General features: G+C 35.6%; 1 protein-coding gene and 2 non-coding genes across 3 annotated transcripts; all 3 read left to right on the top strand.

Moving 5' to 3' along the window:
- Positions 1 to 269: 269 nt before the first annotated feature.
- Positions 270 to 24,531, top strand: kif22 (kinesin family member 22). Its single transcript, XM_056469913.1, has 13 exons — positions 270 to 413; positions 3,193 to 3,388; positions 5,322 to 5,449; positions 5,528 to 5,682; positions 7,900 to 8,109; positions 10,666 to 11,059; positions 12,805 to 12,925; positions 14,521 to 14,641; positions 15,114 to 15,297; positions 19,066 to 19,151; positions 20,257 to 20,478; positions 22,212 to 22,271; positions 24,227 to 24,531. The coding sequence occupies exons 2-13, from the start codon at positions 3,195 to 3,197 to the stop codon at positions 24,254 to 24,256; spliced, it is 1,905 nt and encodes a 634-aa protein (XP_056325888.1). The 5' UTR covers positions 270 to 413; positions 3,193 to 3,194; the 3' UTR covers positions 24,257 to 24,531.
- LOC130239068 (small nucleolar RNA SNORA30/SNORA37 family) lies at positions 3,435 to 3,570 on the top strand. Its single transcript, XR_008838672.1, has one exon. It is a non-coding gene; the product is annotated as a small nucleolar RNA SNORA30/SNORA37 family (small nucleolar RNA).
- LOC130239067 (small nucleolar RNA SNORA30/SNORA37 family) lies at positions 8,147 to 8,283 on the top strand. The gene has a single exon (XR_008838671.1). It is a non-coding gene; the product is annotated as a small nucleolar RNA SNORA30/SNORA37 family (small nucleolar RNA).
- Positions 24,532 to 24,743: the final 212 nt, after the last annotated feature.

A 24,743-nucleotide genomic window follows, 5' to 3' on the forward strand; every position in this document is an offset into this window, starting at 1 on the left:
TCACGTGATGTCGCTGACGGGGACGTTGAATTAATTTGCTTATTTTTTATTCAAATATATTTGTCAAACAGTCAAATGTGATTTCAGAAATGGAGGATTGATGGAGAACGAGGTTATTTCCACCGAATCACCGACTGATGGCAGTATGTATTGTCTGTTTCCATTGCAAAATCTCTGAAGAAGAACTCAGTTTTCTGAATTCAGATGCGCTGATTGGTTAAAATGAGCTAAAGGGGCGGAGACTATATATTTTGAAAATAACCGTGCTTGACCCGAGAGGCGCCATAGTCAAGGAGTTTGTACGGAAGTAGTAATGCATTGAATTGAGAATTTTTTAAAACACACTCACATTAAGCCTGAGTGTGGATTGTATACAGTTAAAGACCTGGATTAGCAGCTGCACAAGTCAAGAGGTAAATTTGATGTAATTTACGTAAAAAGCGGTGGTTGTTAAGCGTTTTTTGAAAGGGAAAACCCCGTCAGGCCTTTAATTCAGCGGCCGCGCGCACTCAGAGCGGATACACATTCAGAAAGCTGTAACGTTATTTTGTTTAAATATTAGTATTATTATTAGTAATAATCGATGTTATATTTAAAAGCTGTAATTTATATATCTGTGATGTATATTTAACGAGCGGGGGTAAAGCTTGTTTTATGTTCGCACGTTCGGCTTTTCTCTTTATAATATAATTTCATTAAAGTATTCTTAGCTAATTAAAAATGGGCAAAGCATAATAGCAGTCAACGACTACCAAAGTACAACATTGTTCAGACTCAGTGAGTGCTAATGTTGTTTTGGAGTTACTTGCATGCTATTTCAGACCGAATATTTAAAGTAGCGTTAGCGTGGTACGCTAGCTTAGATGAAGATAAGTTAGATACTTTATTCATCACAAAGAGAAATTCATAAATTCCAGCAGTATTCACAAATGAATGATAGATAATAACACCGACAGAATAAATTCACCAATAACGTTGCTCAGAATATATGAAGAGTTCAAATGCAAAAAACATTGTGGTAAAGTTGGTTGTATATTCACACATTCGGTCATTTAATGCTCTCTGTATTGTTTACCATGCTAATTTGAAAATTGGGTCTGAAATAGCATTTAAATATGAATTCAAAACAACCTTTGGACTACTTGACTGACTGTAAACAATGCTGTACTTTGATAGTCATTGGCTGCTAATATGATTTCACCATGTAGAATTTGCAAATAATACTTTTATGAAATTATATTATTAAGGAGAAAGTCTGAATGTGTGAATATAAAACCAACTACCTCAATGCAAAATATCTCAAAGTGGCGGATGTAAGTTTCCTCTAAAATGAGCCTTTTTCTCAGCCTATTGTGTTTGTTCCGTAACTTCACTCAATACAAAATAGAGGTAAATTTGGTTTTATATTCGGATATTTAGACTTTCTCCTTAATAACATAATTTCAGAAAAATATTCTTTGAAAATTCTAAATTGGGAAATCGTATAAGCAGCCAATGACTATTAAAGTACAACACTGTTTACAGTCAATTAAATAGTGTTAATGTTGTTTTGAAGTCACACTTGCATGCTAATTCTGACCGAATATTCAAATTAGCATGGTAAACAATATAGAGAGAGTTAAATGAACGAATGTGCAGATATAAAACCAACATTAACCTAAATCAATAAAAGTAACCTTTTCTTTGGCATAAAAGTGAAATTAATAAACCAAAACAAAGGAAGCTGGCTTTTTTTAAAAAGATTGCTTTAGATCTCTTCATATACATGCATATTTACACATCTGAGTACATTCAATTTAAGTTTATTTGTATATTTACTATAATTATTGTTTCAAAGCAGCTTTACAAAACGTGCAAACTATTCAATTAATCATTCGTTCATTTTCTTTTCGGCTTAGTCCCTTCATTAATCTGGGGTCACCACAGCAGAATGAACTGCCAACTTATCCAGCATATGTTGTATGCAGCGGATACCCTTCTAGCTGCAACCCATCACTGGGAAACAATACACTTCAATTCACACACAAACACTACGGGCAATTTAGCTTACCCAATTCACCTATAACGCATGTCTTTGGACTTTTTGGGGGGGACACCGGAGCACCTGGAGAAATCCCACGGGGAGAACATGCAAACTCCACACAGAAATGCCAACTGACCAAACTGAGGCTCGAACCAGCTACCTTCATGCTGTGGTGTGAGAGCTACCCACTATGCCATCATGCTACCCCTTCCATTAATCAAATTAAGTTAAAGTTACAATCAAATTTAAGTTCTTATATACATAAATCATTAACCTGCAGTTTTATAGCATATAGGAGATGTCTATGTGTACATGTTTATTGAAGTGTATTTGTTGTCCTAGATGTTTGGCATCGTCTCTTCAATGGTCTTGAATCCCATCAATGCAGCTGCACAGTCTGTAGAGCAGAAATGCCCAAACTACAGCCCGCGGGCCGAAGCTGGCCCATAGTAACCTTTGATTTGGCCCGCCATCCCATGTGAGGAGAGGGAGAAAGATAGGGATGGTTTAGAGAAATTTAATTTAACCTTTTTTTTGTTTGTTTGTTGTATTGTTAAGCTACAAAAAGCTGACTAAAATTAAATGTTTCAATTTAAATGGTGTCATTTAATCAGATTTAGTTCAAAATATACATACTGTCACCCGACGGATAGAAGACTGGTGAGGGAATCAAGTCAAAGGCAGATTCTGCTTGACTAATGTATTCAGCATTGAACTGCGCTGTGTTATAAATGTGATTTTATCGGGTTTTTATTGCAATTAGTTATTTAAAAGATTATACTGCATTAGTTATTAGGATATAAAGTAATGTTATCTGTTTATCTTTTAATTTAAAGTAATAAATAAAATAAGAAGTCACTCATGGTAACTTTAATGTAAAATAGTTTGGTAGGCCTATATTTTTCTTCAGACCACAGCTATCAATGATATTTAGCTTTGGCCCTTCATACGAAACCGTTTGGGCACCTCTTCTCTAGAGGCCTTGGGATGAGCATCCCCAGGGGGAAATAGAGAACAAAGAAAATAATTGTAGCATATGAACATGCATATAAAGTGAAATATCAATCGCATGCATATAAAGGGACCGTGTTGCTGTTCAAAAAAAATGAAGGAATGTGCGAAAATAAGACCAACTGTACTTCGTTTAAAGCGTATGTTTGGGCTTTCAGAAATGGCGCAGCGCGTTGCTGTGAGCGATGGAGCTGCTGGATCCAAACGCACCTCTCGGGTTCGGGTGGCTGTCCGCCTGAGACCCTACATGGACAAGCAGGATGAGAAGAGCGAAGGCTCCTGTGTGCGTGGTCTGGGACCACAGAAGCTGGAGATTATCAACTGGAGGAACGCCACTGAGACCCTTCAGTACCAGTCAGTATTAATGCTGAAAGTTTTCAGTTTTCTCCTGTTTTATTTCTAAGCACTTTTAACAGGTCGTGGTCTCAGTGCAGTAGGCCATGATTTGGTAGCTGGTGCTGATATGAAAGCTCTCTTTGAAGAAAATCCACAAGCTCTTCATGTGCCTGTTTGGATTATCAGGGAGAGACACAAGGCCCTTTTTAAGTTGAATGAAATATTATTATTATTATTTATTTTTATTTTTTTTTCAGATTTAGCGCAATTATTATACTGTATATTGTTAAAAAATGAATACACACTTATTTTAGTGCCGGTCAAAGATCAATCTTTGTGATACAAAGTAAAAATAAACAAATAAACATGTATGTGCAGTAGTCAACATCTGAAATGGATCATCACCTTTCATCAAATTTGTCTTAAAATTATTAAACAACACCTATTCTTGTCCTTGGATTTTTTTAAAATATATATATATTTTTGATTCGCTTCAAATGTTGACGTGTGTGTGTGTGCGTGTGTGTGTGTGTGTAATCTTTAGTTTAAAGAAAATCCACCATTAGTGAATCGCTAATAACACATTGACATTTGTCAATAATTTCTGAAACTCATGGCTCGTTTCCACTGACTGGTACGGTTCGGGTCGGTACAGGTCACCTTCATCAGGCTTGCGTTTCCACTACCAAGGGTACCCTTTTTACCCTTCCACTACCGAGTGTACCGTTTTGTATGACAAAGTTTCAGTCGACGTCATTCTCGCTCGAGGAAATGTGTACAATAAAGCTGTACAGGTCGCTCGCATATCATATAAAAAGCACTTCTCTCAAAACAGATGCTTTACACACATAAATACTTGTGTAGAAATGTTCATTACTAACTTTTCTATGAACATGAGTTGATTATAACTGCAGATCAATGACAGCCTACTGTAACGTTTGTAATTATATTAAATAACTAAATAAATGAACATATATAAACACATACTGCCCCTTACAGTCTCCGATATGTTCCCAACTACAGAAGAACTACATATAGCAGACATTTAGTGCTTATTTAGGTTCAAAAACAACACAAAATATACAGTCAGTGAAAACCTCTTGTGTGTGTAATCTTCAGCAGCACATGTAACCTCTGTTAGAGAGTAATTCCGTCATTCCCAGTTCATATTAGTCAAAAAGGTGAAGATAATAGTTATACATGGCATTTTGTTCATGTTTGCTGAAAAATAATGTGCTCCTTTTTTCCGGCTTCTCCTTTGTTTTTTCGCACTTCTCTCGCGTTTGTCAGTGTCTGACAGGATCGGGTTTCAAAAGCACATCAATAATCAAGCACAGGTTATTATCATCAGCTCAAGAAGTTTGTTATTTCAGATATAGACGCGCGGCGAACGCAAGCAAGAAAGCGAAACCGCTCGCACTTCAGACTGCCTCGTAAAAAAACTACGAGGCACAGGGTAGATTCTGCTCTACTCTGTGTTTTTGTGGCTGTTCATCAAGACAACGACAAGGTTTGTTTGAGCCTAGATCGACCATGGCTCCTTATATGTATATGTAATTCTGCCGTAAACTCGCTGTGTATTTTAAACATGGCGGGTTTTTTGTTTTCATTCTGGTTTGTTGCGTAAGCGAATTGCGTATCTCTGTAAACCAATAGCGTTCAGCTGCGCGTCTAGCTCCGCCTTTTGGTACCCTTTCTCATGTTTTAGACCCTTTCGAAAGGGTGCTGAAAAAGTTGTACGGTTCGGTTCGCCTTTTGACAGTGGAAACGGCCATAAAAGCGTACCAAACCATACCGTACCCATCAGTGGAAATGGGCCATTATTTGACACATTTTTAGGAGCTGAAATTTTGATGCATCCATAAATCTTGGAATTAAGCAAATAATGCAGTTATTGGTTGTTCAGTGACTAATTCACATGGGTCATATCTATATCCATGTGTATTTTTAGGTTCGATGTGTTTCATGGTGAACAGACCACACAGCAGGAGGTGTTTCTGACCTCCGTCAAGCCAATCCTCCCACACATCCTCAATGGTCAGAACGCCAGTGTCTTTGCCTACGGACCCACTGGAGCAGGTTAGAGGACTTCTCTTCTCTTCCACCGGTCTCTTCATCGTTTACGATTGTTAGAATCATTCTTGTTCCTCACATCAGGAAAGACCCACACCATGCTGGGCAGTCAAGAGCAGCCAGGCGTTATTCCCAGAGCTGTGAAGGAGGTCTTCAATCTGGTTGGAGCTCAGAAAAAAGATCAAGATGGTTGGGAGTACTCCATTGGGATGTCTTACTTGGAAATCTACAATGAAAAGGTGGAGCAGCTTAGATTTCACTGTGGAAATTGTAATTCTATTCAAAAGTTTGGGGCATGAGGATTTGAAAAGAGTCTTCTGCTCTACTGCTGTTTAATTTAAATGGATAGTTCACAAAAAAAAAAAATTAATTGACTCACTGGTATAGTGGGAAAACACCTTGTAAATGTCTAGACAAATGTAATTTTATTACTATGTTTGCGAAACAAAATTTTTAGCAGTCGTTACTGCAGGCTTCAGTGACGCATAAGAGGGTTTCTGTGGGTCATAATTGCTAATTTTCTATTAAACATAAGGCCTAAAAATGAGCAGTAATTCATAAAATTTTGATATTAAGAATTGCATGTGCTGTAAAAATTCTTTATTTCAGTTTTTACAATATAAATATCTAAATAACTTAAAGAAGCATTTACTTTTCTGAGAGAATGTCTGAAATCTGAAGATTTCCCAAGCGGCAACCTCCCGCTCTCTATCGGGAAGCCAATACGGAAGTAACTGAAACTGCAATTCATCAAAATTCCGCTAGTCCTGGCTCCATAATAGAGCAAGTTGCAATTGAGCCCACTGTTAGAATGGCCAAATTTACAGCAGAAAAAAGGTGTTTACAGCCTGGTACAAAGAACGATTTTGGTTCATATAGCTATTATTACCCTCCATGACAACTGTGAGGGGGGTGAATTTTTTTATAACTCATCCATTTCCTTTATATTAGGTTATATTAAGTTTGCATAATTAAGGGCGTGGCCACTTGAGTGACAGCTAGGTCTCGCTGGTCGCCGTCACTTCACCTCAGCTGAATCCGGCAGATTAGCCACTGATCTCGGCATATTCATCGTATTTTTGTTCTGTTTTATGTGGCTTTACACAGTCAGCTGCCTTTTGGACTTATTTCTTACAATTATCAGATGATATGGGATGCTGTGTGCATTTAATTGTGCTCACAAACCATTCACGTGGCCTCGTTTCCCATGTGAGTAAAGTTATATGCTTGTATACCATCTCTATAAATGTATTTGTTTTATTTAAGATCATTTATCATTAATATTTTTCTTTAGACCCGTAAAGCACTCCAGAATGTGACAGATTGATTAGCTGTAGGCTCTAGAACAGTCATCTGAAGCGCTGTCATACAGTGTTGTGCTGGATTTCATCAATAGTCCTGCATTTACTAACACAGAATATATTTGAAGTGTTTGGAAGTAATTCCCGTTTTCCTCCTGTTGAAAAACGTCATAAGAACAATGTTTAGTGGCTCACTGTATTACTACAGTGTTTTTAAAAGTCTAAACACTTTATTGATATAGTGTACAGCCAAGCACATGTGGTCAGAACACAAACGAGTCGCAGGTAATAAAGTATCAAGCGTTTCTCCCAAAGTAAAGTCTGTCTGTCAGGTCTAAGCAAAGTGTCAGCAGGCGTCTGTAGCTCCGCCCACTCTCCGCCTCTTTGCCCTTGTTTGGTATCCCGCCGTGGGTGCGTTGACGCGCGAACAAAATGGCGACGGTTGGCCGCGCCTACTTGTAGCTTTTGCAGTGTTCAGAAACCTATGGGTGACGTAACGGATGCTCCGTCCATATATTTTACAGTCTATGAGATTTCCGAAGAGTTCTTCAAAGTTCCATTTTGGTCCCTAATGGTGACAAGTTCCCATGCATCTGTGTGCATTTAGTCCCCAGCAGGATATAAAAACAAGTACACACACATAGTTAAAGGTCCCGTGAAGTGCTTTTAAATGTGCATTTTTTTTATTTCATGTTTGACGTAATATCAACTGAAAAATGAAGAGGGTTGGACAGTGTGGCTCCTCCCCTTTCAAAAACAGCCAATAGTGTTATTTTATCATTACTCTGCCAGTGAGAGTGGTTGAGCTCAAGCCTATCAAATGTAAAACATCTTGCAGGGGGCGGGGCATGTCATATGCACAAGAGGGCATTCGATTGGTCACAATTTTTAAGAGAAACTGAAGTATGAGGTGACGTGAATAAAATGGTTGATCCATTTAGGCAGAATTGACAATGTACAAGCTTTATATGTTTATTTCAGTTTTATATCTTTTAAACTTGAATTTTGTCACTCTTTTGGAGCACATTGGCTTATAAATATCATAAACGCGAACAATACTGGTACTGAAATCTAAGAAAACTTGATTTTAATTTCATTAAATTCATTTTTCATCGGAGCGCTGCTCTGGAATATTGATTTTTGTTTTCTCTTTAGGTGCTGGATCTGTTGTCCCCAGGTTCCCAGGACCTGCCCATCCGTGAAGACAAGGACAGAAACATCCTCATTCCCGGGTTAACGCACACTCCGCTCTCATCTTTTGCTGATTTTGACACTCATTTCATCCCCGCGAGTCTCAACCGAACCACGGCCTCAACTAAACTCAACCAGCGCTCCAGCCGCAGTCACGCCATCCTCCTCATAAAGGTTTGATCTTCTCACTTCTCTTCATTCTGCTCCTCCATAAGCACTTTTAACAGGTCCTGGTCTCTGTGTGGTAGACCATGATTTGGTAGCTGGTGCTGAAATTAAATCTGTCTCTCATGAAAAACCACAGACTTTTGCTGTGTCTGCTGGGTGCATTCGAGAGAGAGAACACTTATGTCAGTATTATAAAGGATTTTCACAATGAATTATTATTTATAATCATCGGTTTACTTCAGAATGTGGAGAAAAAAGGATTTTAGCTCAAAACAATGGTTGTACATTTATTTACAATTATGATTGTTGAATATACATTTCCAGACTGCTATTGAAATGGCAGAATTATTGAATTTTTTGTGCAGTTCATTAACAACCCTTCACAAATGTGGTTTAAGAGATTGGTAAATGTAATAATTTTTGAATAAAAGCTATAATATTTCATAAAAATATTATATAATATAGTATAAGAATAACTTTAGTTTGATCATGTTTCTAATTGATACACTTTGGTGTAAATCTCCTTGATTCGCAAACAAATAAAACAATAAAAAAATTAATTAAATTAAACAAAAGATTAAATTGCTACTTTTAATTTGTTCATTTGATTACAGCCAATTTTGATATATTCACATTAGCTGTGTTTAAATCCAAATATGCTAAATCAATATATTGCATGAAGGACTTGCAGTTTTTATCATCGCATGATCTCATAACAAAACCACATGACTTTTCACATATTATATTCACATATTGAAGTTTATTATAATATAATATTTCTTCACATATATATTCACATATTGAAGTTTATTATAATATTTCTTCACATATTCACATATTGAAGTTTATTTGGTGTGTTTTCATCACCGTTTATGCAAATGTTTTTTTTATTATAAAAAAAGCTTATCCTACTTATACATATTTTTAATGCACGTTTTCAAAATTGATGTGCATCTTGGCGTTTCTATCAAGCAGTTTTTTTTATGGGATAATCCAAAATGTGAGTAAATGGGTGTGGAAGCATAGCTTATAATTTATACATTTCAAAAAAGCAGAAAAATTACAAAACACAGCTTGTAGAGGACTCATTTTCAGAGATTGTTTTATTGGTACAATTACATTATAATAGGCATGGGCTGTATAAGATTCTGACGGTATAATAACCTTGGATAAAAATATCACGGTTTCACGGTATTGTGACTACTGCTCTAAAATATAAATATATTTTTTAATGTCTGGGTAAAAACCAAAAACTTTTTCCCCCTTTGAACAAAATATATATAAATAAATAAATATATTTAGTTAGTTAGTTGAAAGATTTATAATATTTTGGAGCAGTAAACATGTCAGGCTGAATAATTCAAATGAATTATTGACTTCTGTCTTCATTGGTTCAAAAAAGCACTGATTTCTTCACAATTTAAAACAACGTCTTTGGATATTTTTTTCTGCTGGAGATACTGTTGTCCTAAAAAAATGTAAATAAAAAAATCGCACACGCACCTTAGGAACGGTATTACAGAAAATTTTGGTGGTTTTAAAACCTTAACTTTTCCAAACCACTGTATACCTTGAAAATGGTTACCGTCCCATGCCTACATTATATAATTTAAATGTGTATATATAAATATAATATATTTGTGACTATATATAAATAAGTTATATAAATTAATGTAATTGTACCAATAATAGATTTAATTTAGTGTACATAATGTATAATATTGTATATCTTGTATATATTTTTTTACTTAATACAGGGTGTCTGAGAAGTCTTAAAGCAGTGTTTCCCAACCCTTTTCCTGGAGGCACACCAACAGTACATATTTTGGATGTCTCCCTTACCTGACTAATTACCTTCAGGTTTTGGAGTCTCTTCTTATGTTCTAATTAGGTGATTCAGGTGTGTTTGATTAGGGAGACATTAAAAATATGTACTGCTGGTGTGCCTTCAGGAACAGGGTTGGGAAACACTGTCTTAAAGTATTAAAAGTTGATAAATCAATGAGGAATTTTAAAAAATTAGAAAAATTTTATATAATTTTTCATTATGCAATGTGTGGTTGTATGCTAAAGTTTGCCTGAATTACATTTGTGAATATAAAGATGCTTTGTAGATTATGAAATCAATAAAATCCTGCTAGATTTAACCTCATGCTGCTTTGTTTACTGCAGTAACCAAGGCAACACTGTTGTTTCTGCACCTCCATATGTGCCAACCTGCTGAATTAGCAAGATTTAATATATTTGGATTCAGTATATGATTAATGTTCTGGATTAGTTTCTTACATTAATATTTAGTAAATATACTGTAAGTTAAAATCTCGCCAGGGTTTCCGGTTGAAAAGTGGTTATAAGGTTTTAAAATGTATGAAAGACTCTTTAAAGGTATTGAAATTCACTCTCTAACACCTGGATATACTCTGTAATATCAATTCGCATTATTAATTTAAATAAATCCTTCAAATTTGGTCTAGAACATTTAAAGTGATGTAAACGCAACTTGTCAACAGTCTAGAAAGATCAACAGTCTCACACACACACATGTATGTTTTGTCCTCTCAGGTGGTGAAGTCTCAGCGTGGTCCGCCACACAGACAGCAAACAGGAAAGCTTTATCTGGTGGATCTTGCCGGTTCAGAGGACAACCGGCGCACGGGAAACCAGGGCATTCGTCTGAAAGAGAGTGGAGCCATCAACCTGTCTCTGTTCACGCTCAGTAAGGTGGTGGATGCTCTGAACACAGGGGCCGGGGGCCGCGTGCCCTACAGAGACAGTAAACTCACCCGCCTGCTACAGGACTCTCTGGGTGGATCCGCGCATTCTGTCATGATCACAAACATCGCACCCGAGTACAAATACTACTTCGACACCTTTTCGGCCCTTAATTTCGCCGCCAAGTCTAAGCAGATTGTCAATCGGCCCTTTGTCCGAGAAACTGTTTTGGCCCCAACGATTGGTGAGCAGTGCAGTTTCATCAGATATCATTTTCTGAATGATAATTGTTTTTTGGGGGGCTGCATGATATATAGTCTAAAAGCAATTTTGATTTCTTTTATTGTTCCATTTTATATATATATATATATATATATATATATATATATATATATATATATATATATATATATATATATATATATATATATATATATATATATATATATATATATATATATATATATATATATATATATATATATATATATATTAGGGGTGTAACGGATCACGGTTGATGTGATGTTTGATGTTATAATATAAAAATTGTGGTGGGACCTAAGTGCTTTCTTAGGTTATTAATTAAAAGTGTTTTCTGTCACTGTTTTGCCTGCATTAATGCATTCAGTGTAAAACTGCACAATAAACATTAAAAGATCGTGATCTCAATTAAAACGCTCGCAATATGAATGATAAATTTATAAGGATTTGCATATGTTTATTAATCCTTCAAAGCGCTGCATTCAAATCTGCATTTGATTGAGAGAATTCAGTTTTTGCACTTTCAGTTAGTTACAAACAAATAACACAGAACAACTGGGAGAACCGTTTACAGATACAAAGGGGGGTAGTTCAGATCACAGTAGTTCATATACAAACACTGATGTTTATGATGAAGATTAAAAGCACTGTTTAATGGAACTTGACACTGGGGAATGTTGTAGCAATTACATTGTGTAAGCAATGGGGGGCGACAAACAACCATCAAAATTATGTCACTGAATTAAACTTTCAAAAATGATCCACCTATAATGAAACATGAAGTTTTATGAGTGAATATTTTAATCAGTAACTGAAAATAAATATGACTGTTGTAGTGTTAGATTTCTATATTAGCATTATCAGCAACAGTAGCAAAGATCATTTTTCATATTGAATATTTTCCTTTTTTTTTCAGCTGGTTCTTTCTTGATTTTTATCTTTATTAAGATTACAGGTTCTAAGTTCTGTTTGTTAAAGCAATGCTTTTTGCAGTAATATTTTTGCATAAATGGAAAGCAAATGACATTTGTCTCCTCTTTTTTTGCTGATCGGAAAAATGGTTTGATCTGTTACTTAAAAATCGCAGTTTGATCCAAACCGTGAGATTCGTGATCCGGTACACCACTAATATATATATTTTGTCAGCAACTTGCCAAAATGAAAGCCTGATGGATTATGGTTTAAAAGAAGAAATGAAGACATGAGTGTTGTCATTTTACTGTACCTTTATTTTTTTATTATTATTATCATTTATTTTTAAAATAGCATTCTGCTACAATATTTAATTAGTTTTTTATTATTATAATTTTATTTAAAAAGTGTTCCCCTCATGTTAGGTAGGTCAGAACATAGGCGACGTGGCCTAAAAAACTGAAGTAAAAAATATAAATAAAAATAATAATTGTGGATTCATTGGACAATTTTAGCTTTGCAATTTTGATAATTACAGAGTTAATTTAGATTTAGCAATATTAATTTCTAGTCATTTTAACTTTATTATTGAATGTCAGTCTTTCTTAAATCATTCAGCCTTAAAAGATTAAAAAATATTTCAATAATTTTGCATTTTTAAAATTGATATTATTTATATTCATTAAGTGTATGTATCTTCACAAAAACGCCCCGCTCAACATGATTCTGAATAAAAATCCCGCTTTTACTACAATATTTAAAAGAAGCAACATATTGTTTCACAATTTACAATAATTCACAATTTTGCTTTTGTAGCTCCTGGAAAGAGAACCAGAGAGGAACAGGAGGCCGGGGGTTCTGGTGAGCCCCAAAACAAGAGGTCCAAAGAGGGGAAGAAAGCGGAACATTCCCCATCACCAGCTTTACATTCACAGAGGTAAAGACGGCACGTGTGACTGCTGGTAAACTGGTCACTGTATGAGTGAGCACTTTAAACAGGTCCTGGTTTTGTGCAGTAGGCCAGGATTTGGTAGCTGGTGCTTAAATTAAAACTCCCTATAGCGAAAACCACAGGCTGAACGTGCCATGTTGGGCATTAATAGGGAGAACATCTCTCTGCTTTTTCAGTGATGCTGTTTGCTGTGAATGGCTTTTAAAGGATTAGTTCACTTCCAAAAGAAAGGTTAATATCACAGATGAAATTGTTTGTTGTTTTGTTGAGGAAAGCATTTCAGAATGTTTCTCCATACAGTGGGTTTCAGTGGTCCTCACTAGTTTGGACTTAAAAAAAAAAAAAAAAGTAAAATGCATCTTCTAAAAGTTGTAGATGATTGCAGATGAGAGACGCAAGTGTCTTACAAAGCAAAACTGTAAAAATGTATTATTAATTTTTTTATTATTATACTTTCTAATTAATAAAAACACTCCTTTTTTTTTTTAAGCTGCATTAAAACAACATTTTGGTATTTCAATCTAGGGAGCTCAGTTGAAAGCAAAGGAAGTATTATAAATAAAATTGTATATAGTTAAAGGCAAAGTTATCATCCATTCAAAGTTAGGTTAAAAAGATTTATTTCAGCAGATTTTTAAATATAATAGTTTTATTAACAATTATAGTAATTTTGTAATATAAAAAATTAACACACTAATAATAATAATAATCATCATCATCATCACTGCTTTTGTATTTGCTGTGATGACGGTACATAATGTTTTGCTAGTTATTTTCCAGGATACTAGTATTCAGCTTAAAGTACAAGTATTTTTAATAATTAGGCAAGTCATCGGTAGGCACACACAGAATCTGCGCGTGCTGAAATCCATCTATGTATTTACTTGTGTAAATTTATATTAATTCTGTTTTTAAATTAATTTCGCTAATATTTTGTGATATTACTATTATTATTATATTAAAATGTTTATATGATTTATTTACAATATAGTGTATAAAGCAATATTTTCTGTGTTTTATATAAGAGACTTGCTATGTTTACCAAATAAGTGGATCTAATTGGATTTGCACTGTAAACATTCGTTAAGTTACATTTTAACGTTAAATTTATTTTAAATATTATGTTTTTAGATATGATACGGTTTTAGATATGATCATTTCGCATAAATTGAAAAAAAAATCTGCTAATTTTTTACAAAGTTCTCAGCAGAAATGGCAAAAAAGTCAGCAGATTCTGTCTGGCCTTAGTCATTGGACAACAGTGTTTTGTTGTAAGCAATAGGGGGAAATTACGTTAAGGGGGTCATAATGTTGACCGTAACATGTAAAAACTCCTGTTATTCAGCTAAACTTAACTAAGACATTCTCCAGAAGAAAATAAATGATAGGAAACACTGAATTTTCCTTTCTCTATAAAACATCACTTTGGAAATATTTGATATAGAATATAAATTTCACAGGAGGGTTATTAATTTTGCCTTCGGCTGTATATAGCATATACATGCACACATAAATATATATACACATATGCATGAACGCGCATCTGATGTTCTTGTGTGCTAAAAGTTGAAATGTTTCAGTTCACCAGATTCATCAGTTCTGGACAGACTCCTGGCTCTGGAGAAGATGATGATGGGCTCAGCTGAGAGGGAGAGACTCAACCTGCTCAAAACTGTGGCACAGTCCCGCAAAGAAATTCAGGTAACATTTGTACACTTGAAGCTGTTGGACAGCATTTACAGCTGAATTTGAATGCACTAGAAAGATTAGAATAAAATTTGAGGTGCTATTCAGGTGTGATGTTTGAGTTAGGTAATTTGGTCTGGAATTTTTACCGTGGTTGTGTGAGAAAAAAAGACAAACATGGCAGATTCGGACAGAATTAAAACAGAAATGTCTCAAATGTCCCGCAACAAAACTAGTTCCATCTGAATAGGGCTATAGCCGCTTCTGTGGCTATAGCAGCAGCGAGACCGACTCCGTTAATCCATCATATTGGGACAGATTGCAAATTAGGTCAGATTACTAATACCAATTGTGAACTGTACTGAAGTCTGCATGATCCGTAACCCAGTTTTCAACTAGACATGAGTGCTTTGTTGAGAAAATGCTTCGGCAGCAGCTGAAACTGCTGGTGGGTGACTTTTAAATACTTGATCTGCTGTTTCTCCAGATGTTGAAGGAGAAACAGAAGGAGCTGGAGGACAAAGCCAACATGTTTAATAAGCAGAAAGAAACCACTGAGAAAGAGTCCAAAGATGCACTTCTCTTCAAGACAGATCTGCCACCCCTACACAGAAAACAGTCGACTGCCGCCAAACCTCGCAAACAGCAGGCCGTTGTTACTCCATTACAGGGTAAGACATGGCCAGCTTCATGCTTCTAAAGCTACTGCTAGTGTCAAACTACACTTCTAAAAGTAACTAGCTACACTACAAGTTAATTTCTAAGAGTTTTCACAAAGGTGTGCATTACAAAAATGTGAATAAACATAATTTTTAAGGCACTTAATGATTTATTGACTGTCAGGAATCCAAGTTTAAAACAACAATTAGCGTAAGTAGCATAGCAATAACATTAACACAAAGTAAAGTTACACATGGCTACATTTTTAGACCTTTGATTTAGATTATTCTTCAGGTTGATTGCTGAAACAAGTAGCCATTTCTAGTAGACCTGCCACAATCAATATATTGACTTATCAACCAACACATGGACATTACCTCAGTTATTTTTGTTGATGCAATATACACTCACTATCCACTTTATTAGGTACACCTTACTAGTACTGGGTTGGACCCGTTTTGCCTCCAGAACTGCCTTAATCCTTCGTGACAGATTCAACAAGGTACTGGAAATATTCCTCAGAGATTTTGGTCCATATTGGCATGATGGCATCACGCATTTGCTGCAGATTTGTCGGCTACACATCCATGATGAATGATGTGAAACTTTCGCGATAAGCGCATTAAATCTATATATACATTCACCAACCACTTTGTTAGGTACACCTTACTAGTACTGGGTTGGACCACCTTTTGCCTTCAAAACTGCCTCAATCCTTCATGGCATAGATTCAACAAGCTACTGGAAATATTCCTCTGAGATTTTGCTCCATATTGATATGATAGCATCAAGCAGTTGCTGCAGATTTGTCGGCTGCATATCCATGACGCGAATCTCCCGTTACACCACATCCCAAAGGTGCTCTATTGGATCGTGATCTGGTGACTGTGGAGGCCATTTGAGTACAGTAAACTGATTGTCATGTTCAAGAAACCAGTCTGAGATGATTTGCGCTTTGACATGGCGCGTTATCCTGCTGGAGATGGGTACACTGGTCATAAAGGGATGGACATGGTCACCAACATTACAGTTGGTACTAATGACCCGTTTCCACTGAGTGGTACAGTATGGTACGGTACAGGTCACCTTTATGCTTGCATTTCTTCTTTTTCAGACCATTCTCTGTAAACCCTAGAGGTGGTTGTGCTTGAAAATCCCAGTAGATCAGCAGTCTCTGAAATACTCAAACCAGCCTGTCTGGCACCAACAACCATGCCACATTTAAAGTCACTTAAATCCCCTTTCTTCCCCATTCTGATGCTCAGTTTGAATTGCAGCAGATCGTCTTGACCATGTCTACATGCCTAAATGCATCAAGTTGCTGCCATGTGATTGGCCGATTAGAAGTCTGCATTAATGAGCAGTTGTACAGGTGTACCTAATAAAGTGGCCGGTGAGTGTATAACACCCATACATAAACAATTCCAGTAACATTTTAGCTAATTGCACAACACTATCTCTATTGGAGGTGTCAGTATGATTAAAAATAATATAAATCACTATAATATATTTTCATGTGAGTGTCTGACAACTGAAAATAGATCTGGTGGCAGATATCGAAGCCTCTACCTTTTTTTTCTTACACTTTTTTTTGTTAGGATTTATTATTTATTTGTTTCAGATATGAGTTTGCCTAATTAATAAATTGTTAAAATTACTTATTAAATATATGTTCTTTGGCAGAGTGTACTTGCATTGTGGTGATATTTTGTCAGTCTGGCATTATGAGTCTTAAAATGACAATAGTATTGTTTATCGCAATATATTTTCATGCAATATATTATACAACAAAAAATATTGTGACAGGCCTAATTTCTAGTCATCTCTTTTTTTATTGTGTTTTTAATCTCAAAAAAAGTAATAAAATATGATGTGTTGTCTTAGAAATATGACTGTGTAGATAGATGTTTGAGTCTTAATGATTAATCACGCAGCTCCAACATCTGTGAATGAATCCGTTACATCAAAGCCCATATGATTACCTTAAAGATATGAGGTAAAGGTCATCAAGGATTTTTCTTTAAGTTTAATTTCTTTCATACATTTAAAACACTGTCTTTAAGCATCTCACCTTTATTGAAAAATTGAGGAACCTGATCAGCCCCCTTAAATCACTCAGAGCTCTGATGCGCTGGATGATTTCATGTGAAGTAAGAAAGTGGGAGAAGTGAGGTGCATTTCTGATTTCATGATCAAAGGTATAAAAATGAAAGAATGACATGGTTTTGCTTTAATCTGGCTTTTGTCTTCTGTTTGAGAGGAGCTGAAAAGATATAACTGCAGGATTGAATAGGTTTTCTCTCTCTTCTGTCGTCTTCTAAAATAACGATTTTTTTTTTCTCTTTTTGATCGCTGCACAGATACAGACCTGAGATGTCCCTTGTTGCATCATAGTGGATTTAATCATCACGAAGGCAAAAATAGGCTAAATTACGCATGTTTAAAAAAAAAGTGTTTTAATTTCAAGCTGTCAAGTACACTTGTATACAACAGCTAGCTGTGTCGTTCTGTGGTGCAGCAGGATTTTGATCTACATTCAAAGTCATAGTCTGATGCCACTATTGCATTGAAACAACTTTGTTGCAGTTTAAGGATGCTCTAAATAAAAAAAAAAAGGGTGTCATGAAATAATCTCAAGGACTCAGTTATAACTGGATATTTGTTTTTAACTTTAAACTTGTTTTAAAAGCCAATTATTCTTCTTGTTGTTTTTATAGTAGACGATTTTATAACTATAGCAGTATGTACTCCAGTGTTCTGCACTGATGAATGCTTTATGTGAATTAGGGCTGGAGAATTAAGCATGTGCTGGAGGTTTACTGGGATTATATTTACTGACAAAATGTGCTTGAAAATGGCCTTTGAATAATTGCCTGGTCCTAATGTAAATATTTGGGAAAGGTGATGGGTTGCAATGCCCTTAAAGAAATCTTCACTTTTGCAAAACCTTTAAAGGGGATCTATTATGCAAAAATCACTTTTATAAGGGGTTTAAACACAGTTGTGCGGTAGCAGTGTGTGAATAAATCCAGCGTCTAATGGTAGCAATTAATTCTATTATTTATAATCACAATTCATAAATGCAGTCTGTAGAAACGCTTTAATATTCTTCCTTTATACATGTCATCAGGTGGAAAGCCCCACCCATTATTGACTATCACTTTCTCATTAGCATAAACAGCTCTGAGTGAGAAGTAACCTTCACAGTTCGAGTTTACACACCATACTTGCAAAAGAGAATTTTTTTGGAAAATACAGTGAGAGGCTGCGAGCGAAATCTCATTTGAATTTAAAGCGACAGTCCTCAAAGCAAAATTTGGATCAAGCCTTATTGGGCCAGTTTGTGTCTGTGTGGTATTTTCAGCTGAAACTTAACATACACACTCTAGATACATCAGAGACTTATTTTATGTCTTGTTAAGAGGCATAATGGCTCCCCTTTAATTCAGACCACTTGAAAGATTTCATTTACCTACAGACAATGTAAGTGTGTGGATATGTTTACATGTGCTCTGCTCATACAACATGATTTTATACAGTATAGTGGTTTGAAGCAAGCAGTTTACAGCATTGAATACTGACGTTTGTTTTTTTTTTATTTTGTCATACTTTAGTTCAGTATGCAACAACGGTTTGTTCTTCGATTGATTTTCAAGTATATCAGGGCTTTTATGTTGTTATTGTAAACAGATCCATTTAAAAATGCACGTTTTGGAAATGTTAGCACCAAGTTTATTCTGTATTTACTAAATAAGGACCTCTCTCTTCTCCTTAAACAGTCTCTCAGGTGCAGCCCTTACAGCAGTCTGCAGTGGTCTGCAAACCCTCACAGACCTTGGTTAAGAAGAAGCGTGTCCAAACTGAGGTCAGTGTGCAAAATTTTTAGATTGCAGAAATGTTGTTCATCCAATTCAAATTATCAGTCAATTTTTTATTTATTTTTTTGTTGTTGTTGTTTGAAACACTGGATCTCATTCAATGATAGTTGCATTCGTTTTTGTTGTATTTAAATCCACATTTGAACTTCTCACAAAATCTTTCCGATTTATTTGAGATGCGCGTGGGGACATGATCCCCTTGCAAAAAAAAAAAAAAAGACGTTTTAAAAAAGCGACTCGTCTAGCGAACAATGCATTCAATCCGTTCGGGGCCTGAACAACCTTTCATCACACTCAGGATACATTTCTGTTCACTCTCTAAAGACGCAGTCACAGTTTCAATGCCTACAAACAAGATGAGACACGATAATAATATATTTATTTATTTTTATTGGTTTTTTTTTTTGTATTTATTTTATTTCTAGACATTTTTCATTCACCCAGTAAATAACATCTAATTATTTGTAGGTTCCTTTTATACATGTTTGTAAGTACATGATTATTGCATACTTATGGTACAAGTTCGTTTTGTGCATAAATTTGTGCGTATGAATGAGACCCAATGTTTATTCATTTAACTTGAACTCTATTTTCTTCTTGTTTTATCATCTGGTTGGTCAAATTCTACTACTCGAATTAAGAGAACCTTGTTTATAAAACGAAAAATAAATGTAATCAGTCCAAAAAGCTCAAGATAAAACCCTCAATGCATTTTTTTCTTTTACAATGTCTTTTTGAGATATTTAAAGTATTTAGGATCAAAGACCTTTCCAAAGAGGAATGAAAATATTGCAGGTTTTCTTGAATTATCATGGTATGTTTCATATAGTATAATGTATTTTTGAAAAGCTATTCCTTAAATGTGCAGGTAAATTAATTATATGCAAAAAAAAATAGAATCTAAATTAATTTTAGATTAATTTATTTTATTTATTTTTTTAACACTGATTGTAGGCTCCGTTTTAATTCCTTTTCTCGCAGTTCCCTCTCGTATCATTCTGTATTTTTCAAAAAGCAGTGGTATGTTTTCAGCTGAGCTATAACTGAGATGTTTGACTTGAAAATGGATTGTTTTTTTTGTCTGTTTGTTAGGTGTGTGATGGTAAGGAGAACATGGGTGTTGATCTTCCTCCTGTTGAGGATGTCAACTGGGAGTCCCGTCTGGATCCAGCATTACTGGAACAGTCCAGAAAGAAGATCCTGCAGACCCTCAACTCGGGCTCTCTGAAGGAGCTCAAGAGCCTGCAGCAGATCGGAGACAAGAAAGCCAAACTCATCATGGGCTGGAGAGAGATTAATGGAGACTTCACACAGGTATGGTGATGAGCAATACAGGACACACACAGAACAGATGATAAAATGTAACCTACTTCCTATTAACTGTTGTATAAAAGCAGTCAGTCCTTGTAGGCTGATTTTTGGGAAATGCTAAACTTTTGCTTGTGTAATATTACTTCACTGAATCCTCTAAGAAACCCCCAATTAAGGGAATTTTGCTGTAATTTTAATAATAATATTGCTTTATCATTGCATGGTTTCCGCTACATTCATTCTTCCGTGGCGAGGCACCACGCCAAAATTCATCCCGCCAAGGCTACATTACAGCTTCTCATTCAAAACATTTTATTTTTTTAATAGCAGGTGATAATCGCACCAAAACGTATTAAAAGGTAAGTGAATTATAACCGCGTGAACTTTTCTGTAATCGTAATAGTGCTGTGCGTCATTTGTTTAACCCTTTAAGGTTACGTGCTGACTGACAGGTGCGTGAGGCCAGCAAACACAACGTATAGCCGTTTCACTTTACTTCAGGACGCATTAATACCGCTCTGTAGGTCTATTGGACACATTCATAAATATTCCTAGCAACTCTAATAAATGCTGGAGACATACTCGTTACATAAACGCACTAAATCACACTTCAGCAGCGTTTATTTGAGAGCGCGCAAGAAGATCTGCGCGCTTATGAAGCGGCTTATATTTGAGGGGGCGTGCAAGAAGTTTTGTGCACGAGCAGAGGAAATCAGCGCGCAAGCAAAGAGATTCGCATGCTATAGGCTATAACATAAATGCAATCTCAGCTTCTAATACTGCACTCACGACATTTGTCACTGAAATAACGCCACAGGTAGTTGGTAGATCTGTGTAAAAAAAAAAAAAAAAAAAAAAAGGCCTGCAGCCCAGCTGGAATAAAATCCTAGAGGAGACATTGCATTAATTGCAAAAACAAACAGAAAAACACTTTTTAAGAGTAAATAAATCCAAAAGCAAATGTACAATTATTCAGTTTAAAGTTGTTCATCGCCTACACTGGACAAAAGCAACATTTTCACCAACTATAAATCCCTGATGTAATGGATGTGAAGAGACCGCTAACCACACACACATGTTTTGCTCATATTCTAAACTTAATTCTGGCATTCATTATTTAACTTTTTTTCAAATATTTTGCATGCGTCATCCACCCTTGTCCTATTGTTGGAATATTTTAGACAATAATACCAAAAATATAATTTCTTTAACATTATGACCCGTTTCCACTGAGTGGTATAGTATGAGTCAGTACGGGTCATCTTTATCAGACTTGCATTTCCTCTTCTGCCAATAGGGTGCCAGTGGTGGGTGTGGTCTACAACAAAAAAGCTGCAGTCGTCGTCACACACACACACATACACGCACGCACACACATACATACATACATACATACGTGTATGTGTGTGTGTGTATATATATATCACAATGTCAAAATTTTCCTACATCGTTCAGAGCTAATGTGCATCATATATTGTAGAGAAATGGTGCAGTGTGGTGGGGGGCTCTGTTGGAGCAAAACCAATTTCTCTATTTTTCTAATCTTTTAGAAATTGTTGTTTTATTGAAATTTCAATAAGATCTGAACTGAAAAAATCCAAAAGCAAAGTAAGTGACTGTCAACTCACACTAAAACGGTTGCATGTTATTGTAGTCAATAGATATCACAAAAACCCTATGTGGAAATTCAGGAAATGTTAAATACTGAAATATGGATTTTTTTTTTTTTTTTGTAGGTGGAAGACCTGAGAAAAATCGAAGGCGTTACAGTGAAACGATTCTCTTCTTTCATAAAGGTATGTTGTTTGAATCACTCAGTGAGTTTACATGCATACAATAATCAAGAAACCTATTATTCCGCACACTGGTTTTTCTGTGTATACATGTCACATGTATACATATCAGTAAACCGGCTACACACAACTAAACGCATTTACATGAGACCAGGTTTACCAGATTTCTCACCGGCAGTCATGTATCGGCACGCTCCGTGTCAATGTCTGCGGAAAATCTGTCAGAAGCTGTGCTGTTGTAGGATATCGCTGCTTCTCAGTAGTGAATGCAGGACCATTTTTGTATTAATGATTTTGCATTAAGTGCATAAGTTGAGACAATTTCAAGACTTAAGACAAGAAAGCATCAGTGTGTGTGTATAAAATATTACTGCCTCAAGTTCGACGTGTGTCTGAAGTAAGGACTGGTGAGAGTGGACGGTCTTGATGGAATTCACGGATAACTTTCATATGTACTCTTGTTTCTATGTGTGACTTGTATCCTCGCACATGAATAAACTGCTAGAGCACAGATTTAGGAATTTACAAGCAGTGTGAAGTCTGTGTATTGAGCAAAAACCCGTTCTGAATGGATTTCTGAGCTGTTTTTGAACTTTACTCATAAAAGAAATGCGGGTAATGCATTTGCATGACATTACACACATCAGCTTAAACATAATCAGTTTAAGAGTGTGCAAATAAACACACTCATTAAGGTCTGTTTGGCACCTTAACAAAAAACTTAACAAAATGGAAGTGCAATTGAATGTGATCTCTCTCTCTCTCTCTCTCTCTCTCTCTCTCTCTCTCTCTCTCTCTCTCTCTCTCTCTCTCTCTCTCTCTCTCTCTCTCTCTCTCTCTCTCTCTCTCTCTCTCTCTCTCTCTCTCTCTCTCTCTCTCTCTCTCTCTCTCTCTCTCTCTCTCTCTCTCTCTCTCTCTCTCTCTCTCTCTCTCTCTCTCTCAAAGAGCTTTATTGGCATGACTGTAAAACAAATCACAATGTAATAATAAACAAACACATTTATATATATATATATATATATATATATATATATATATATATATATATATCGCTATATTATAAATATATGTTGTCACAATAAACAAGTTAATTAAAAAAGATTAATAAAACTATATAATAATAAATAAGGACAGAGAGCTTTAATAAGGGATAAGGGGGTTCAGCCTTTATCTCTCATATGGTGGCATGAGGACACGTATTGTGCTGCTAGGTGGAGACACTTTTCATTTTCTCCCAAAATATAATTGGCAGTATAATTGTTTCTCCATATTTGCGGCTTGCTGGAACTGTGGTAGAATTAGAGATATTTGTGTGAAGTAAGCATCTCATGCTCTGATATTGGCTGCAGTGAGTGAGGAAATGCAGCTCATCCTCCACAACTCCAGCAAAGCAATGTGGACACAGTCTGAGCTCTGGGCTTCTCCAGCTGCGCTTGTGTCGGCCTGTCTCCACACTCAGACTGTGTCCATTCAGACGGTACCGGCTCATCACCTTTCTCTGACCAGTTTCTCAAGTTGCTTTATTGGCATGACATTCAATACAGTATTTCCAAAGCACTTCAAGTATGTAGTATACTAAAATCATTAAATAATAAAAATTATAATAATATAGTAAATAAGACATAAATGACAAAAAACAAACAGATAATATATTTGATAAATATAACAATTATAATAATGAAAAGTCTAGATTATTTAAATGAGATACATGAATTCACATTAACCATTTCTTATTGTGTGTAGGGTGTAAACATATTTTGCAGCTAGTCTATACGTCAATTCATTCTCTCCGAGTATATGGTAAAGTTTTTCTGAGCCATTTAAATTAAAAAATGAATTAGTCAATGTTTCAAATTGGGGGGGAAATATTTCTCTAGGTGTGGTGTATTTGGGGCAAAACAGAAGGAAGTGCATCTCATCCTCCATTTGCTTTATTTTGTTTTCTCTCTCTCTCATAGGCCAATATTCTCAGCAGTATGGGAAAGTGAAGCAATTTGAGCAGCTGTGACTGAGGACGAGAGACTGCATACGTGCGTTGAATGAATATAATGTGTACAGTTTTAAAACTTTTTTTTTTTATTTTCCCTTAGGTTTTTTTTTTGTCTGTCTATAAGCTTGTGTATACTTGCCTGCTGTTTTCAATGTTTTCATTTGCAGTGAATTTCCTGCATACCTAGGCCAATTTTTTTCTTTATTTAACTTTTTAATCTGTAAATGAAGTTGCTTCATTTTATAATGGCACTAAATAAATGCCATCAACACATATGAAAAGCTCACTGGGTTTTATTTCACGTGATAAACGGATGTCATGTCTAAGTTTATCTCATAAAGCACTTATTGAGGCAGTGGATCTTTGCAATTCTCAGAGATATCATCCACATCTGTACTTCTAAAAACAGTACTTCTCAGCTTCTCCTCGAGGTGCAAATGTTAAATGTGCAAGCGTTTAAGTCAGACAGATGTCAGGTCATTCCC

The sequence above is a fragment of the Danio aesculapii genome, chromosome 12 (genome assembly GCF_903798145.1).
Source record: "Danio aesculapii chromosome 12, fDanAes4.1, whole genome shotgun sequence".
Lineage (NCBI taxonomy): Eukaryota > Metazoa > Chordata > Actinopteri > Cypriniformes > Danionidae > Danio > Danio aesculapii.

Coding starts and splice junctions, on each gene's coding strand:
- kif22 (XM_056469913.1), top strand. CDS start 3,195: ATGGCGCAGCGCGTTGCTGTGAGCGATGGAGCTGCTGGATCCAAACGC. Junction 5,683..7,899: donor TGGAAATCTACAATGAAAAG/GTGGAGCAGCTT, acceptor TTTTCTCTTTAG/GTGCTGGATCTGTTGTCCCC. Junction 20,479..22,211: donor TTAATGGAGACTTCACACAG/GTATGGTGATGA, acceptor TTTTTTTTGTAG/GTGGAAGACCTGAGAAAAAT.